This window comes from Mauremys reevesii, linkage group 5 (assembly GCF_016161935.1).
Source record: "Mauremys reevesii isolate NIE-2019 linkage group 5, ASM1616193v1, whole genome shotgun sequence".
Classification (NCBI taxonomy): Eukaryota; Metazoa; Chordata; order Testudines; family Geoemydidae; genus Mauremys; species Mauremys reevesii.
In genome coordinates this window covers 28,576,806-28,595,959 of record NC_052627.1, presented here as the reverse complement: position 1 = coordinate 28,595,959, position 19,154 = coordinate 28,576,806, and the positions used below count along the sequence as shown (strand labels likewise).

General features: G+C 43.3%; 1 protein-coding gene across 2 annotated transcripts in view; it reads left to right on the top strand.

Annotated features, from left to right (window-relative positions):
* The first annotated feature begins 3,432 nt into the window (after positions 1-3,432).
* The window catches only part of AP1AR (adaptor related protein complex 1 associated regulatory protein), a 34,440-nt gene continuing 18,718 nt past the window's right edge, over positions 3,433-19,154 (top strand). The window contains exons 1-4 of one of the 2 annotated variants that reach the window (XM_039541604.1): positions 3,433-3,659; positions 11,859-11,907; positions 13,385-13,411; positions 17,348-17,373. In XM_039541604.1, the coding sequence (XP_039397538.1) occupies positions 3,583-3,659; positions 11,859-11,907; positions 13,385-13,411; positions 17,348-17,373 (179 nt within the window). In that variant the 5' untranslated portion in view covers positions 3,433-3,582. The remainder of the gene's footprint in view (positions 3,660-11,858; positions 11,908-13,384; positions 13,412-17,347; positions 17,374-19,154) is intronic. The other variant, XM_039541603.1, reaches the window with a different exon arrangement.

Sequence of the window (19,154 nt, the reverse complement as noted above, 5' to 3'; positions counted from 1 at the left end):
CGCCGCAAGGCCACACCGGGGTTTGCCTGCGCCGGCGCCGCAAGGCCAGACGGGTGGGGCCCGCCTGTGCGCCGGCGGCCGCAAGGCCAGACGGGGGCTGGTTGTTTTGCCGGCGCCGCAAGGCCAGACGGGGTCACTGTGCCGGCGCCGCAAGGCCAGACGGGGAGTCAGTTGTGCCGCCGGCGCCGCAAGGCCAGACGGGGGCGGGGCCGCGTGTCTCGCCGGCGGCCGCAAGGCCAGACAGGAGCTGTGTGTTTCGCCGGCGGCCGCAAGGCCAGCTCGCCGGTGGCCTGTTTTTCGAAGGTAGAGATAGGCACGCATTCCAATGTCGGCACGCAAGCTGATTTTCAGTGGCACTCACGCTGCCCACTGGTCCGGGGAACTCTGCATTTTAATTTTATTTTTAAATGAAGCTTCTTAAACATTTTAAAAACCTTATTTACTTTACATACAACAATAGTTTAGTTATATATTATAAACTTATAGAAAGACACCTTCTAAAAATGTTAAAATGTATTCCTGGCACGCCAAACCTTAAATTAGAGTGAATAAATGAAGACTCGGCACACCACTTGTGAAAGGTTGCTGACCCATGATTTAGAATATTGTGTCAGTGTACTTAAAGGGGCAATGCACATCTCTCTCTCTCGCTCTCTCTCTTCCCCCCCCCCCCCACACAGGGTGTGTGTCTCTGTCTGTCATGCTGTCTCCCTTCCCTCCATTCACTTCCTTTGATTGTCTCATTTGTGTCTTCTCTGCACCCTATGTTGGATTCTCTTCCAGGTTTGGATCAGGTCCTAGGCAGTGGTCCTGATCTGAGAAGCATTCAATAGGTAAGGCCCGTGCTACCAGAGAGACCCTTTCTCCTTCATTTGCCCTCCACACTCCACCCCACCCATGTTCATCTGCAATTGACTGGCACAGTATAGCTGAGGCTTCATCTTGAAACCCAGGTACTCTCAGGCGAACCCTTTAGACTAGGATTACCAACCACTGGTGATTAGGATGATCCCAAATGGTGTGACCACCCCTTATGTAAGAAACATTCCCTATTTGATGGCTGCTGTCCTATGACCTTTCTTCAATGTGGAGTTGCAGCAATGGAACAACATAAAAGTTCATTCACTATGTGTGATTTTGTACTTTGAATAAAGCATCCAGGGTATGGTCTCTTAAAGATGTGTTTTTCATAGTGGATCTTTATTTCCTTGAAACCTAGGAAGGTCACCTTAGCATTGTTGTCAATTCTCGAAGTTTTAGTGCATCTCTCACAATGTGGCATTTGAGACTCTCCTCTTTTTTTTTCATTTCAAAAGGGTTCTTGTTCTTAGCCTCAGAGAGAAAAAGCTTGAAACCATGAGCTCAGCGCAGGGCCACCGGGTCAGGGGGAGGTGCAATTTGCCCCAGGCCCCGCAGGGGCCCCCATGAGTTTTCGGTGGGTCTTCAGCGGCAGGTCCTTCCGTGCCGCCAAACACACCCAGAGCGAGTGAAGGCCCGGAGCTTCTTCTGCTCCAGGTCTTTGGTGCCAGTTCAGCAGCGGGGGCTCCTTCTGCTCCGGGTCATAGAATCATAGGCTATGGCTACACTTGCACTTCAAAGCGCTGCCACGGCAGCGCTTTGAAGCGCTAAGTGTAGTCAAAGCGCCAGCGCTGGGAGAGAGCTCTCCCAGCGCTGTCCGTACTCCACCTCCCTGTGGGGAATAACATACAGCGCTGGGAGCCGCGCTCCCAGTGCTGGGGCTTTGACCACACTGGCGCTTTGCACACCCTGCTGCAGCGCTGCAAATTTGCACGTGTAGCCATGGCCATAGATTATTAGGGTTGGAAGGGACCTCAGGAGATCATCTAGTCCAACCCCCTGCTCAAAGCAGGACCAATTGCCAAATCCCTAAATGGCCCCCTCAAGGATTGAACTCACAACCCTGGGCCTAAGATTAATTGGTCTCTCTTGCCACTTTAACCCTATCAGTGCTGGTGTGTTACTGTGTTAATATCACAGAGATGTTAATGTGCGTGTTGCAGAAGGTGAGGCTGTGTACTCCATACATGTCCTGGCTAGCCTGTACCAGGTAATGGGGATGGATGGATGCATGGATCTGTGCAGCTTGGAGTGAATAACCCATGGTGGATGGTGAGCCACGGAGGGACCGTGGGGCTGGCACCCGGGTCGGGGGAGGGGGGGAAGAGAACCTGGTGGAGCACTGATTTAAAGCCCTCATGGCTCATGCTCTTTCTGTGACACCTGACCTTTGGTCATGGCCTAGCCACCACAAATGGGGGCCCACCCAAATGTCCACTCCTAGCTACACCACAGCTGTAAGTACCTACATGGGAACAGAAATTTGATAATAAAGGGCTCTTCACTCTGGCAGACAAAGGTATAAAAAAAAATCTAGTGGTGGCTACAAGTCAAACTAGAACCAAGGTGAAGATTTTTAACAGTGAGGGTGATTAACCATTGGAAGAATATACTAAGTGTTGTGGTAGATTCTTCATTACTAGAAAAATTTAAATCAAAATTGGATATTTTCCTAAACATATGCCCTATTTCAAACAGGAATTAATTCAGGGAAGTCTTCTGGCCCTTGTTATACAGCATGTAGTATGACCCCTGCAGCGCCTCCTGCTGGTCGTCCTCGAGAATGACCATCCCTTGGACCCCGGAGCGCCCTCTGCAGGCCGGTGATCCGCTTGCCATTGGCCTCTGTGTCCCTCCCAGGACCCCAGTGCCCTTTTCTCAGGGCTCTGCCTCCTGCAGTACCCCACAGTCTCTGGGTTTCCCCACCTCTGGCAGCAGTTCAGCAGCGGGGCTTTCTCTCGCTCTGGGACCCACCCCCCCAAAGTGCCCCGGAGCGGAAGGCCTCCCGCTGCCGAAGACCCCAGGCCCCATGAATGCTCTGGGCAGCCCTGACTAAGCAACCTGCAGGAAGGCCAAACATTTCATTCATTTATTTAAAGTCTCACGGCGTCTTTAGGGCTCTCCTGTGCCTGGTGGGGCCCTGACTCGTGGTTTGTTGAAGGCTGGGGACAGGGCTGCCCGCTTTGGGTGGATGTGTTCCCGGAGGGGTCATTACATGACCCGATCGCTAATTAAAGACTGAGCTTTAATTCCTGGCGAGTCCAGGGCCCCCCTGGAGCGTCACCCAGGCCCGCTCGGGGGGACAGCGCTGCCCGGGGCAGGGAGCTGGGGGCGGAGCCCGCGAGGGTGTAAGGGACGGGGAGCCCGGGCCCGGCTCCCGGCAGGAGGCCGCTGACGGGGCCGGGGAGGCGCTGGGGGACAGCGCGGCACAGGAGGCGGCGAGGGGCGGAGCGGGTGGGGGCGTAGGGAAGAGGCTCGCCCTACTACGCATGCTCGCACCTGCCAGCTCCTCACGCCGTGGGCCGCATGCGGCACTCGGCTGCCGGGCGCGCCAGGCAGCTGCGCGCCGGGGGAGCGGGAGCGGGAGGGCCATGAGGCTGGCGGCGGGGCGCTTCGGCCGGGCGCTCCTTCCCCCCCCTCCGCGGCGAGCGTAGCCGAGCCGCCCCTTCCCCCGCCGCGGCCGCTGGATTCCGGGCCGAGGCCTGGGGCTGCCCCCAGTATGCGATGGGGAACTGCTGGGCGCAGGGGTGCTGCGGCCTCTTCTTGCGGCGAGAAGCGGGGCGGATCCAGCGAGGCGGAGGGTAAGGCGGAAGGAGCAGCCCCCTGGGGCGGGGAGGCGCCGCCCTGCGCCGGGTGGGGGAGGACTCGGCCGGGCCCCGCGCTCCCACGGCCGGACCCCGGCGGGGCGGAAGGGCCTGGCAGCAGCAAAGGGGGCGCGCTGGGCTGTTCCCTCCCTGAGAGGGGGCCAACCCCAGGGTAGATGTGCCGCTGGCAGGGCAGGAAGCGGGGCCTGGCACGGGCGGGAGCGGGAGTTGGTCGGGGCTGGCTCGGGATCGGGCCCGGCGGGGTGTACCTGGGAAGGGTAGATGGAGGCGGCCGGGGGTTGGCGAGGTGCCAGCTGGCGCTGTGGCCTGGAGGAAGCTCTGGGAGGTGACTTCTCCCCGCCCCCCCATGGCTGGGGCCTCCAGGCTGGACAGAATCGGTGTAGGTAAAATCTACCCGCCCAAGAGGCGATAGGTTGCTAGAAGAATTCTTCCATCAGCCTATCGCAGTCTACACAGTGACTTAGATCAGCTTAACTGTGCCACTCAGGGGTGTGTATTCTTCAGGCCCTTGAGCAATGTAGGTTGGTTGGTCTTATTTTCTAATGTAAATTAGCCCTAGGACTCTAATGCTACTTAGGAAATTATATTGAAAACTTGCTGCTGGGAGTTGGTGCCTCCTAGTACCTTCACAAGGTAAATCCTTTGTTCTCCAACAGTAATTATGACCCCAGGGATAAAAGTAATCTCTGGTAAAGGTAATTTAGCAGTGTCCAGAGAGGGTGTAAACTTAGAATTCTGATGTGCAGTCAAAGGGGCTCACGGAAACTATACAACTACAATTAGTTTTCAGTAAATTATTGGACTGCATTGGGGACAGTTTTTTGTTTCAGAAAGTGGAGGAAGTAACTAGGGGGGACAGCCATTTTAGACATGATTCTGACCAGCAGGGCGGAACTGGTGAATCTGAAGGTGGAAGATGGTTTGGGTAAAAGTGATCATGAATTGATAGATTTCATGATTCAAAGGAAGTTAAGGCAAGAGCAGCAAAATAAGGACAATGGACTTCAAAAAGGCAGACTTTAACAGGCTCAAAGACTTGCTAGGTAAGATCCCATGGGAAGAAGATCCCAGGTGATAAAGGAGTTTAGGAGGGCTGTGAGTTTCCCCAGGAAACAGTATTAAAGGCACAACTGCAAACTATCCCAGTGTGAATGACAGATCCATATTGGCTTTTTACTATTTTTCATATCAGGAGCTCTTTAATGGACTGCAAAATCAAAAAGGAATCTTATAAGAAGTAGAACTATGCATGAATTGTGAAGGAGATGTATAAAAGAATAGCACAAGCATCTAGGAACAAAAAAAAAAAAGACCAAGACACAATAAGGCCTTGTCTACACTGGAAAGTTTCTGTGCAGTAAAGCAGCTTTCTGCAGTGTTAACTCCTGAGGTGTACACACTGCCAAGCCACTTAGTGCGCAGAAACTCCTCAGTTGCAGCTTTGCAAAAAAACCACCCCGATGAGAATCGTAAGCCTTAAAGTGCAGAGACTCCAGCTAGGGTGATAAGATGTCCCAATTTTTGGGTCTCTTTCTTATATAGGCTCCTATTACTCCCCACCCCCATCCTGATTTTTTCTCACTTGCTGTCTGGTCACCCTAGCTCCAGCACTGTATGGGCAGCATAAACACATTACAGTGCAGAAAGCAATCAATTGGTCTCCAGAAGTGTCCCATAATCCCTCGAGTGGCTGCTCTGCTCATTGTTTGAACTTCGCTGCACCAAGCTCCCTTTCTGACAGCCATTGCATGCTGTGCTGCAAACCATTAATGTGGAATGCTCCTCCTGTTGAACACACAGAGAGAGAGAGAGGGTGTGTGTGTGTGTGTGATTGCTGTGCAGCGAACTGGAGAGGGAGGCAGGGGACTGATGTCAGGGTTTTCTCCCTGCCTCAGGACTGGTTGCTTCCTGCCGCTGGCTGAACTTACAAGACAGCATGCTGACACACTCTCTGTCCCCCAAAACACACCCTCCCCGCCCCCCCACATACATACACACACACTTCCTGTCACACACACTCTTCCCTCCCACCCCCCAGTTGAAAAGCAGCTGGAACAATGGGATTGGGAAACCTGCATCATGTGGTGCTGTGCCTGCCCCACGAGGAATTGAAAACCCTTCCCGAAGCACCCTAAGGCTAGTTGCACAGTGGGATAGCTACCACAATGCACTGCTCTCTTTGCAGTTGCAAGAGCTGCTAATGTGGATGCACTCCACCATCACAAGGACACCCAACAGCAGTTTAATTCCAGTGCTTTAATAAAAGTGCTATAACTTGTTGCGCAGAAACTTGCCAGTATCGACATACCCTAAGTTATACCTAGCAGGGGACATAAAAGGCAATAAGGAGCTTCTTTCAATACATTAGGAGCAAGAGAAAGACAAGGGAAAGTGTAGGTCCTCCACTTAGGGCCGGAAAGAGACCTAATACAAGATGACATCAAGAATGCTGAGGCGCTTAATGCCTGTTTTGCTTCAGTTTTTATGAAAAAGGTTGATGGGCAGATGCATAAATATTGTGTTTAGCAAGCCAATATAGTTAAAAACAGGCTAAAGAATATCTAGGTAAGTTAAATGTACTCAAGTTGGTGAGGCCTGATGAAATTCATATTAGGGTACTTACAGAACTAACTGAAGCAATCTCAGAACCATTAGCAATTATCTTTGAGAACTCATTGAGGACAGGTGAGTTTCCAGAGGACTGGAGAAGGGCTAACCTAACTTTTAAAAGGGGAATAATGAGGACCTGAGTAATTATAGACCAGTCAGGCTAATTTTGGTACCTGGAAAGATACTGGAACAAATTATTAAACACTCACTTTGTAAGCGCCTAGAGGCTAATAGGGTTATGGGGAATAGCCAGTCATGAAGAACAAATCATGCCAAACCAACCTAATCTCCTCCTTCAACGGGGTTACTGGCCTAGTGGACAGGGGAAAGAGTAATTGTGATATATGTTGATTTTTTAGTAAGGCTTTTGACACAGTTCCCACATGATGTTCTTATAAGCAAACTAGGGGAAAAAAGTCTAAATGAAATTACTATAAAGTGGGTGCACAACTGGCTGAAAGACCATACATAGTCATAGAGTAGTTATCAATGTTTCGCTGTCAAAGTGGGAGGATGTATCTAGTGGGGCTCCCTAGGGGTTAGTCCTGGGTTCAGTACTGGTCAATATTTTAATCAATGACTTGAATAGTGGAGTGGAGAGCATGCTTATAAAATTTGCAGATGACACCATGTTTGGAGGTGTTACAAGGACTTCAGAGGACAGGATTAGGATTCAAAATGACCTTGACAAATTGGAGACTTGATATGAATTAAACCAGGTGAAATTTAGTAAAGACAAGTGCAAAGTGCTATACTTAGGAAGGAAAAATAAAATGCATAACTACAAAATGAATAACTGGCTAGGTGATAGTACTGCCAAAAAGGATCCAGAGGGATTGTAGTGGGTCACAAATTGAATGAGTCAGCAGTGTGATGCAGTTGTGGAAAAGGCTAATATCATTTTGGGGCATGTTAACAAGTGTTGTATGTTACCCATGAAAGTAATTGTCCCACTGCACTTTGCACTGGTGAGGCCTCAACTGGAGTACTGTGTCCAATTCTGGGTGCCACACTTTAAGAAAGATACGAATAAATTGGAGAGAGTTCAAAGAAGAGTAACAAAAGTGCTAAAGGTTTAGAAAACCTGACCTATGAGGAAAGGTTTAAAAAAACCAAACTAGACATTTAGTCTTGAGAAAAGAAGACCTGATAAGTCTTCAGATATGTTAAGGGCTGTTATAAAGAACACAGTAATCATTTGTTTTCCATGGCCAGTGGAAATAATGGGTTTAATCTGCAGTCAGGGAGATTTAGATTAGATATTAAGAAAAATGTTCTAACTATAAGAATAGTTAAGGATTGGAATAGGCTTCCAAGGGAGGTTGTGGAATCTCCATCCTTGGATTTTTTTAAAGAACAGGTTGGACATGCATACCTGTGCCTGTGCACGCGCACACTCCCCCAAATTCAGTAGCTTTAAACTGACTTGGAGTTTAGCTTGATGAAAAGTTAAAACGTTTCATATTTTTATCAACATTCTGAACAACTATGGCTTTTGGTTGACCAAAAAACCCCAAAATTCTGCTATGCTTGTATTTAGAAAAAAGATCATAAATTAATAAACTGTTCAAATTTGTGTTCTTTTGGGGGTCTTGATATCTGTGATGTAAGCCAAATATGAATCAATTCGCATCTGTAAAAATCTAAGCGTAGTCTTTGGGGAAGGTCTTTAATATATTTCTATAGATAGTTAATAAATATTTGACTTAAGTATATACTGAACAAATATTTTGCCCAGAGATTAAAAATAATCACCTCTGCTGATAGCCAACATGAAAGCTTTCAGTCTAGAAAGATTTATTTTTTTCCAATAAGTTATGAGCGACTGAGAAAGGGAAAGTTGGACTTAACAAAGTTGTGAATCTTGTAGATGTTTCATAGAACTGTGGGAGGGGAGAGAGAATATTATGGCATTAGTTGAGAGAGTTTAGAAATTCTGAAGACCTCTGTAGTAAATGCTATGTAAAGTGAATTTTACTGATAAAATTGGCAGAAATCCCCGTTTCCAAACCATATTGTTAATGTACACAGATCCATACTTATGGGATCTGATGCTGCTCCCATTGAAGGTAATGGTAATCACTTACGGGAGAAGGTTCAGCTTCTCTGAGGAAATTAGTGCTTCACCTTCATTGTTGTATGTAGTGAAGTCTCAAACTATAAAATTGGAGAGATCTCTTGTAAATGCTCAGGCTAAGAATTCTTTGCTGTTTACTTTGCACTTTAGTGCATTTATATATGAGGCTTGCAAAGCACTTCACAAACACTAATCTAAATTGAATTTATCTTTGTATGAAATTGCAGAGATTATTTTAAAATTGCTTTGTAGCAAAGTGTCTGCTATATGAATTACTGTAGTAATTGAGATCTCAGTGGGAACAACAAGAAAGGTTGCCTAAACTGCCTGTTAAGCTACAGAATTTGGTCCGTTTTAAAATGATCATTTTTAATTGTGTCCTGAAACAAATTTATGTTAATATTGCTCTTCAAATAAAACTTAATGTCTCTGGCCTCCAGCCGTATTAAAAAGTAGGTCGGGTCTAGTTTGTCCCTGTCCTCAATCATAAGCTTTTTCTCTTTGCTACTAGAGAGATCACATCATTCATAAAAGGCAGCTGTGGGGAATAAATATAATTGGAGCTCCTGGCATTCTTTTGCTATCATTTCCCTAATAAGATTAAAGCATAAACATTTTTATCGCTTAAGTAAAAAACAAAATCAGTTTAATTTTTTAATAACTTTCCATATTTCCATGTTCTTGCATATCTAATTTTATTAACAAGATTGTAATATAACCCCTCCTCCCCCCGTGACCACTTAAACAGGGTTGTATTTAGCTTATTTACTCCTTCCATGGAGGTGTAAATGTGAACCCTGTATGTCTCTTTTTCCCATACAATATTTTGTCATTCTTCTCTAGATATATCAACTTTAAAAGTTTAATTGGCTAACCTGTAATGTCAAAAAGGTCATGGTTTTGTATGAGCCGCAAGAGATGGAGAAGTGAAGCAATACTGTAGCCTTCTCCCTTTAAAATTCCTTCAAGAAAATAATCAAATGTATCACTATTTCAATATAGAATATCAGAACATAATATACATATGCACATTAATGATGTACTAATGAGACAAATGGTAAGGGGCGATGAAAGCAACATTTTCCCCTCTCCTTCCTTGTTCACTCTAGGCCCTACCCTAAGAGGTGCCCAGTGTCCTCATGTCGTCCATAACCTTTGTGGGATTTCAGGGCACTGAGTTCCTGAAAGGCCCACGCTTATCATTTCTGTACATAAGAGGGAACAACAGAGCCAAGTGACACAAGATGCCTCTTCTGTTGCTTTTTAATCCATCCCTTTAGACAGTTATTCAGTTTAAAACAGGAGGTATGCATTCTGGAGACCATTTTTAAACATGATGCTATTGTGAGCTGAAAACGAAAGCAACATGGGGAAGCAATGTAAATGGCCTGGGGTTTTTTTGTTTTCTTTTGTTTCTGTTTTTTTGGTAAAAACAATCATCAATTTAAATCTGAGGCTTTTTAAAACTGATTTGGAAATTTGTGCTATTGCAACTTTAGATTAAAACTTAACAAACTAAATAATAATGAATGGAATCATAAATGCAATTTTTAAAATGCCACTACAGGTAGAGTATATTTATTGAATTTTGCAACATTGGTATTGACAGAAATCAAAATTGAAAATTAAGGCCCTGATTCTGGAAACCCTTCAGGTACATAACTATGCTTATGAATAGTCCCACTGACATAAGTCGGCCAGCTTGTGTTTAGTGTTAAGCTTGTGCCTGAGTTTTTTTAGCATTAGGGCAAAAAAATTATTTTTATTTATTTAAAAAAACAAAAGCAAAAAACTTTTAATGGCATAAAATCTTTTACTTCAAAACAAAATTGCTTCCATATTAACTATGAAAAGTTATTTAGACTTTAATGTTAAACTTAATGTGAACTTTTTTAAAAACAGGCTGAAAATTTCAAAAACAGAAGGCTAAAGTTAGGCATATAAGGATTTTCATAGTCACTGAAGTAACTTTGGGCCCATTGATTTCTAACTGCAAACCCTGATGAAGGCATGTTGCCTAATTAATTTGTTTTTCTGCAATATTTTGCCTTCAGTGTAGTCAACATGACAGTTATGTTGCTGATACTTGGCTGAGGAATCTGCCTCTCAAGAGTGGAGCTACATGGTTATGTGGAGTTCTGGGCTTCGGCATATTGTCTGTTCTTTCCAACCCAGTTACATCAGTCAAGGAACTGGGCTTTATTTGAGGCCTCCTAGACTTGTTACAGTCCATTGGGCTTGCTGTAACATAGCTGTTTTCTTAAAAATTTGGGAGACCATTCCATAGCCTAGTACATCTCACCAGTCTGGAAGTTTTCCTAGTGTCAACCTAAATTTTTCTTTCCTTAATTTCACTCTTTCTTTTTTAAATGGGTGGTGTGTGTGCACATGTGCTCTTTCTCTGTGCTGCAAAACATTTTGGGAGCTCCTCTAACAGTGAGTAAGAGCAATCACGGTTGGGTTACCCTGGAAGTTATTTCTGGACAGAACAGTAGTTTTTATTTACGCCTGTGCTAGAATTTATAATGTATAAATACAACCATACCTAAAGCAGCAGTGATCTGCTATTTGAGAGCCAATATTCTAAGGGGTGATAGCCTGAAAATAAAAAAGTCTTGGTTGAAAGTCTTGGATAAACTCCTTATTATGCTCACCTGACTCCTTAAGATATACTTATGTCAGTCAGTGACTCAAAGAAAGGCTTGGATCTCTGTAGTTGCTAAGCGCAACCACCCTCTGCCAAAAATGTCATTTGATTCCCAAATTGTGATCCATGGAGAACTGGCAAGTCAAATGGTGCTGGTTTACTACCTTGTTTCTTGATGCTTTTTTGGATACATCAGAAATCTTTCTGAAGAAACAAGGGATATAAAAGGTTAGCCCCCTAGCTACATCAGTAAACAGTCAAAGAATGACACTCTACAAGTTGACATTTGTTACATAGAACACTGCTAGCAGGCATAATGAGTCATACCATGAGCAATGAGTTTTTCAGAGGCTGGCCAGAATGATGTCTTGAGGGAAATAGGTAAAATGTACTAAAACTGGTTAACACAGTTTAAAAATAGAAATGCTCAATGGCAGCAAATGCAAAGTGATCATCATCCTGATACATTACTCCTTCACTGGGAAAAGAGTTTATTCTTTTTACACCTTCCTTCCAATTTGAAAAAACATTTTTACATCCTCAGACAAGTATTTTTCACACTCCAGTTTGTCTCCCCTGTAATATAATGCATCAGTTAATATAACTCTATTAATAGTTGACAATAATAAATTAGCATAAGCCTAAACATTAAAATGAATTCACAATGGCTTTTGAAGTATTTTGCTCCTGAGCTGCTTCTAATTTTGCGATTAAAATGGTAGTCGTGTAACTATCAGACCTGACTTAATTCTGTCATAAATAACTTTTAAAAAATATTTTGAGAAGCTATTTGAAATCTAGAACTACTAACCTGCCATGAAATTATGGGTTTATTTTCTAGATCAAAGTATTTTAGAACATGTTCAACGGGAGAACACTTCACTATTGAGGTAAGTACTTTTTTCCCCTAAGCCTTGAAACCTTTTTTTAAAAGTTGCACCCCCACCAGACTTTCTGGCATTTGTCATTGTTTGCATAAAATGGAACCTCTTAACAGTATATCAGACTAAAGCACTAAGTGAATCATGAAATAGTAATTGTCTTGCCACTTCTTTTGATCAAGTAAAAAGACCTAGGCATGTCAATATTCTAAACTGTAATGCATATAGGAATCAAAGTATTAGTTTTCTGTGTCCTATCCAGCAGCAGATGAGACAGAAGCAAAAATTCTCAAGTCCTGTCTATACTACAGCTTCCACTACTTCTGTACCTTATAGGAACTCGTGTGGGCTGTGCTGCCCACCGATGCTTGTAGATTGACTCTACTATAGACGTAGGAAGCAGCACTGGATGGCTTCTGTTGGTTTTATTTTGATCTTTGTGATAGGTCAACCTACTGCAGTAGCTTGTGCAACTTATAAGGCTGCAAATATTTTGGATTCAGCCTTCTGTGCTTAGATGCCTTTATAAAGCATCCTAATGTTTTCATTGGCTCTTACTCCCTGATATGCAAAGTTCTCATCTTGCTTAGAATCCTGGTTTCTGTTTCAAGTAACTAATTATTCCACCTGAATTTGTTACTGTATATCTCCAAAGTGGAAAGGGATAAATTGAGGTCTATCTGTGGAAGAGGTATATCTATGCTGCAGCTTTCCAGGAGGCAGATTCGGGGATGGGAGACTGGGACTGTTTTAGGAGGTTAGGATCCATAGCTGGAAGAGAGGGTTTTCCATCTTTTGCTTAGGAAAGCTTGTATTTATTTCTTCAGAGATGTCAGTGGTGCCTAGAGCTTTTGTATAGGCAATTTATTTGTTTTTTATAAGTTAATTATTTTTGCCCTATGAATACTTTTCAGAAAACATGTCATGAATTTTATTTATTTTCATATTTTAGTGTTAGAGCTTGCAATACAGCTTTTGGCTTTGGTGCACTTTTACACTAATATACAGTACTTCTGTGTCTCTAGTGCCTATAACTGATAGTTTTACGGCTCTTATTCATATCAGAATACATGAGCTTGAGAGAATTCATCAGTCGTTAACTAATAAAACCATAAATTACCCTCCCAGCGGAGTTGCTCGGGGCGCTGTATAATACCAAATGCAATGAAATGCAACAAAACTCTTAATTCTAACTCTTACCCTCTTAATTATTACATTCTGTGTAGAAGAAAACAACTTACAAGCTATGTTTGTAGGGAAGCTGGTCACACTCCAAAAGCAATAGCTCTTCACAAAGTAGAAGATTTGATAATTGAATATTCTTGTCTTCAGCTTTAATTGGAGCAGCGTTTCCACAAAATATGCCTAATAGGTAAACATGTTGTAATTATGCTGATTTTTATTTGTGTTCATTGAAGTGTGGTGTTTGTATCGCAATGACTGCTTGTCAGTAACCTTGTATACTCTGTGTTGTTTTTCTTTGCAGTTTGAGAATCTAGTGGAAAGTGATGAGGTAAGTACTTGGGTTTCACAGTACAGCACTCTGTAATTCAACACACTTGTAAAAAAATTTATTTGTAGTCCCAAGATCCACATCTTGCTAACCCTTCTGGCTGCAGCTAACTTCTGCATTGGTCTCTTCATAGAGGAGTTGCTGGTATTTCTCTGGATAGGTCTATACTTACCTGCCGGGTCGACGCGTAGCGTTCAACTTCTTGGAGTTCGAACTATCGCGTCTAATCTAGACGCGATAGTTCGAACTCCGAACGCGCTTCTGTCGACTCCGGAACTCCACCACCGCGAACGGCGGTGGCGGAGTCGACGGGGGATCCGCGGACTTCGATCCCGCGGCGTCTGGACAGGTAAGAAGTTCGAACTAAGGTAGTTCGATTTCAGCTACGCTATTCGCGTATCTGAAGTCGCGTACCTTAGTTCGACCCCCCACTCTTGTGTAGACCAGGCCTCTGACACTATCAGGGCTTGATTTTCTTCCTCTAGGATAGTAGTAAATAATATTTCTCTGGTTACGGGGGATGGAGAGAAGTGGGACTGCAAAGGGAAGTGCAGGATTATTATAATGGGACTTGTGGGGAAAAAAAATTATACCTGATAACGATTCAGTCTATAGAGGTATCCTACATAAGAGTAGGAATACTTGGCTAACTGTAATCTTTTGGTAAAACACAAACATTCCCCATATCAGTTGAGTAGTGGCAGTACAGCATGCTTTTATACAGAGAATCTGAGTTTGGCACCTGAACTATTATAAGCGCTAACTTGAACTGGTAGAAGCACTGGAGTCAGTGTCTTTAGCTCCATCTAGGAATGTGTGCGTTGGGGTTACTCTTTGGTAATGCCCCACTTCATTTCTGAAGCCTAACACAAGGAAGTAGTTCACTCATGCTACAGGGAGTTGCTTTCAGTCCATCCTTCACTGCAACTTAAAGTTTTTAAAGGAAAGTAGTAAAGAGGGGATTTCTGTGTCAACAAGCCTCTTTTCCCAACTCCCTGGCAACTCCAAAAAAAAAAAAAAGACACAACAAATACCATTCAGGAGGTACAGTTAAAACCTCTCAGGGACCTGGAGGCAGTTGGACTCTGTCCACGTGACACATAATGCATTCAAAGACATGCTGTCACCTGGCACAAGAGTGAAATTACTGCACATAGGGTATACATACTAGACTTGCTCTGCCAGTTTTTGCTGTCTAAGAATGAACTTTTTAAAATGTTGGTACTGCAAAATTTAAACAGTGACCCTTACTGGTCTCTTTTGCACCTTCAGTAAACAGGATTGGCATCCTTGTGGTTCCAATGTCTGTACATAAGCAGTAATCTACAAGGTGTGGGTTTATAATGGATACCAGCACAGTTCAAGTATGCTGAGGCACTAGGTCAAAAGTGGCATTTTCAACCATCTGTGAAGTGCAAATAGTTCTGTGACTGCTGCTTAGGAGTGTCCTTGCACAACAGCTTTAAAAAACTTTCTTAAAAATAAATAAATAAAAAAACGGTGGCACGGGTAAGTCACTGGTTTCTCCTGAACAGTTCATCAGTTTTCTCAAATGGAAAATGGACTGCTTCTGGCATAGCTTAGTGATTTTTCTTGTCAAGTTATTTTAGAAAAAATTATAGACCTTTCTAAAGTTAATCTAATAGGTTCTAATGGCCTCTTGAAGGCTAGCAGCCCTAGAACTTGGCAAAACTTGTACACCATTTTGTCTGGAGCAAATCTCTCTCCTGGGATACTATAGTGGTTCGTTTCACTGCCCAGCCTCAGTAAAGGGGTTATGGTGGACAAACAGCAAAGGAAAAAGCCAAAAAAAGAAAATTTGCTTCTGATATAATTCTTCCCTAGTGAAATTCCTAGGCAGAAATCGGTGCCTTTCAGTGACTGAAGGCAAGTCTACACTTAAAAAGTTTCAGCTGCGCTGCTGCATTGCTTTAGCGAAGAGCTTCTCCCGTCAACATAGTTAATCCACCTCTGTGAAAGGCAGTAGCTATATTGATGTAAGAAGGTCTCCCGTTGACATAGCACTGTCTACGCTGGAGGTTAAGTCAATATAACTGCGTCACTCAGGGGTGTGGATTTTTCACCCCCTGAACAACATAGTTATACCAAGTTAAGTTTATAGTGTAGACCAGTGGTTCCCAAACTCTAACAACCTATGAACCCCTTTCACTAAAATGTCAAGTCTCGTGAACCCCCCCCTAAAAGTGAATATTTCCAGAGATTTTCTCCTTTACCTGAGTATAATTTATATAAGCAGTGATCTTGGAAATATAAAAATTTGTTTTATGACATGTTTATTGCACACTATTTATTATTTATAATTACAGTGTTTTTATTACATTATGAAAATGGCAACATTCTTCCAAGATCTCACTTTCATAGCTTATATCACTTTGAATAAACCTGTCATAAGACAAGGCTCCTATGTTTCATCAAGGAGTATCAGATGTGAAACAGCATGAAGTTATTTAAGACGCCAACTCGAAGAGTTCCTCTTACACAAGCATTCAGGTCTTGAGCAGTCCAGGCAAACAGTGCACGTTACAACAAAGCTTAAACTTGTTCTTCATAATAATTTAAAAAACAATACTAGCTGCCTATTTAATTTTTAAAAAAAGCAAAAAATGTCCACCTCCCTTTCTATTTCTTATAAGGAGTCTTGAAGTTAAAATCTCCTCGGTTGATAGATATGCTTGCTTTGATCTGCTTAGCTCTTGGAAGTCCAGGGGCTCTGGACTGCTGGACCTGTGCTGCCCAGAGTCCCTAGGGACAGCTCTGTCTGCCATTAGGGATTTTTTTCCCCAAGAACCCCCTGTAACATTTCACGAACCCAAGTTTGAGAACCACTGGTGTAAACTGACCTGAAACAAAGACCCAAGTTGCATAGGTCGCCTCCTCCCAGGCTAACATAGAATGAGGTAAACATATCACTGATCTGGTTGGTAGAGAGTGGAAGATTCACCCAGTGGTACTGTATCCGAGCCAGACCAGAATATGAAAACATGAAAGTTGCCTGTCTGGGCAGCACACTGGGGGAATGCCAATTCAGGTTTTATGCAGTTCTCTCACTCTGCTTGTGCATAAATTGGATCAAGCGACAAGCCATTCAAAAGGATCAAAATAGGCCTCACAACTTCACTTCCAAACAAGCACATGCTGATAATGATGGACAATATGTTGGCAAGTCATGTCAAGAAACACGGAGGTCCCTAGGTCCAAAACGCTTCAGAGGAAACCTAATATATTTTTCACATGAGCGGAAAAACACCTTTTTCCAGCAAGAGTGCTTCACATCTGGGAGAAGGGTGATGTAAGGGGAGACTAGCTAAGTGGACAGACTAGGAAGAGTGGAATCTTCTTCACCATGAGATCTTCAGGAATCTGAAGTTTTTCAGCAGCAGCCATGGAGCTCTCTTCATCTATGGACAGTACCAAAGTTGCCCAGGTTCTACTCCTGGATAAAGAGCAAAGGGTGGTGATAAGTTGTGCTATTTAACAAATGGCCCATCAGCCTGCTCTGTATGTTCCATGTGGTTCCAGCATGTTGCTGGCTATCATGTGCAAGGGAGAAGAGGGTTGGGGGGAGAAGCCTGATCCCACAGGCTCTTTAATGGCCAAAACAAGCTGGAGACCATAAGAGAGGACCTGCCTTGTGGTCTACCTATACAAGAAAGACCCTCCTTTCTCAGGGTGCCAGCGTTCTATCACATTCTATCTAGCTGCCTGTTACTTAGAAAAGTGAAGATGGAAAAAGAGGATGCTTGTAGCTCATTCTGTTGGATCTCTAATTACATATGGGTGTTGCTTCTGATCTTAAAACTTGTGTCTGTGAAAGTTTGGTGTTTTTTTTTAATAAATGTAGATTGGTTAGTTTGTACATTTAGATGTAGATAATGGATTATCTTAATTACATTGATTGTATTTATAATTTAACAGGGAGAAAGCCCAGGAAGCAGTCATAGGTAAGACATTGTTTCAAGAGCTTTTTTTTTTACTAGCTTATGTCCTCTTCCATCATGTCAGTCAAGTTACATATGACCAGCAAAATTCATGCTGACTTTTCACTTAACTGCTGCCTGAAAATTCTAATGCCAGACAGTTACCCAACTTCAGTGGATAACTGTGCACTTACAAGATATTAATATTTGTAGTGGTAATTTATTTTAATATAGTTTAAAATACTTTTTAATGGAGTTTAGTCAACAGTAAATCCATAATCTTTTGTAACCCACCTGATTTTTATATTTATTTCTGAAATGATGAACCCACATCTTAAATCTACTAGTTTTGCAAAGCTTACATTTATGTGGCATTCACAACCACTTGGATCTGACTAACACAGCAAATAGCATCACAACCACAGGGGGATGTTCTTCTCCACAGCCTTTGGGGCACATGCATAGACTGTGTGGTGAGAATGATAGGAAACAAGACGCAGTGATCCTGAAGGGGCAAGGATGGAGGGTCCCAGACCTGGGGCTCCGGTCCCAGCCCAAACATCTACACAGCAATTTTTTTTTTTTAGACCCGCAAGCCCAAATCAACTGACCTGGGTCAGCCATAGCTGTGCCATGGGTCTTTTATCCCTGAGTAGTGTACCTTTAGAGTGCTCTGTGCAGTTATGGCAGCCTGTGGCTTCAGTATTGAATCTAGCACCCCAGACTCTGCAGTCAGTCACCGGAGTTTGCCTGCTATCAGACCCTCACTGCACAGCCTGCCGGGGAGGAAAAGCCAGAGAGGGAATGCAATGGAGGAAGATCATCCCCGGAAGGAGGTCCAGGCCCAGGTCTGACCAAGGTAATTAAGGACCTTAGGTAGCTTTCCCAAGACTGATCCTCCCCTTCTCCATGCTTAAGAGTGGGGGCCAGGAATACAATAAGGAGGGTGGTAGAGAGGTCCTGGTTTCATGTAGGTGGGGAGGAAGGGATAGAGGTAGTGGACTGGTTCTGGAGGTGGGGAGAGGGAAAGGTCCCAGTTTCTGGGTGGGGTGGGGGGTCCCTATTGCTCTAACAATCACTTCTGTGAATCCAAAATTCACCACAAGCATTCACAGTGCTAGGCTCGACACCCCCTCCCCGTAACTGTATTTAGCTTTACACCTTTGGCACTAGTGGCTGATTCAAGCAACATCCTTAATTTTTTTCATAAACACCCCTAAAAATCTCTCAGCAGGTTGGCATCTGAATCAATAGAAGGACTTCAAATAAATCAGTATAAAGCAACAATTTTTTTTCAGTAGTCTAGAACAGAAAAATCTTAAATATCTTGAAGTATCCTTCTAAATTATAAAGGTTTCAGCTTCTTTAAAAGGCTATGGCACTTGGCTTTTTGTTTTCCTCACAGGTATTCAACTTTGTTCACATTGTAGATATTTTCTAAAAGTATATTTCAGTGATTATGCATAAAAATATTTTTAAACTTAATTGCATGTTATTAAATTAATTGAAGGTAGATCTGTATAATATACAGGAAGATTGCTGATGTTTGAGTTTATTAAACATTTACTCTATTTAAACTACTGGTGCAAAGTTAAAAACAAGTAGCCTTTATTTAGGCATACAAAGATAAAACAATGCAGAAGCTTTGTCTGCATTTCCTTTACCTGACTTTCTTAAATATCTTGCCTTTTTAAGCTTGTGGCTTTGGTTTTTGTACTGTAGGTCAGTTTAAAAAAAATTTAAAAAATCCCCCTAACATCCCACAAAAAATAGTTTGACAAACATTCCGCTAGTAGTGGGGGGAA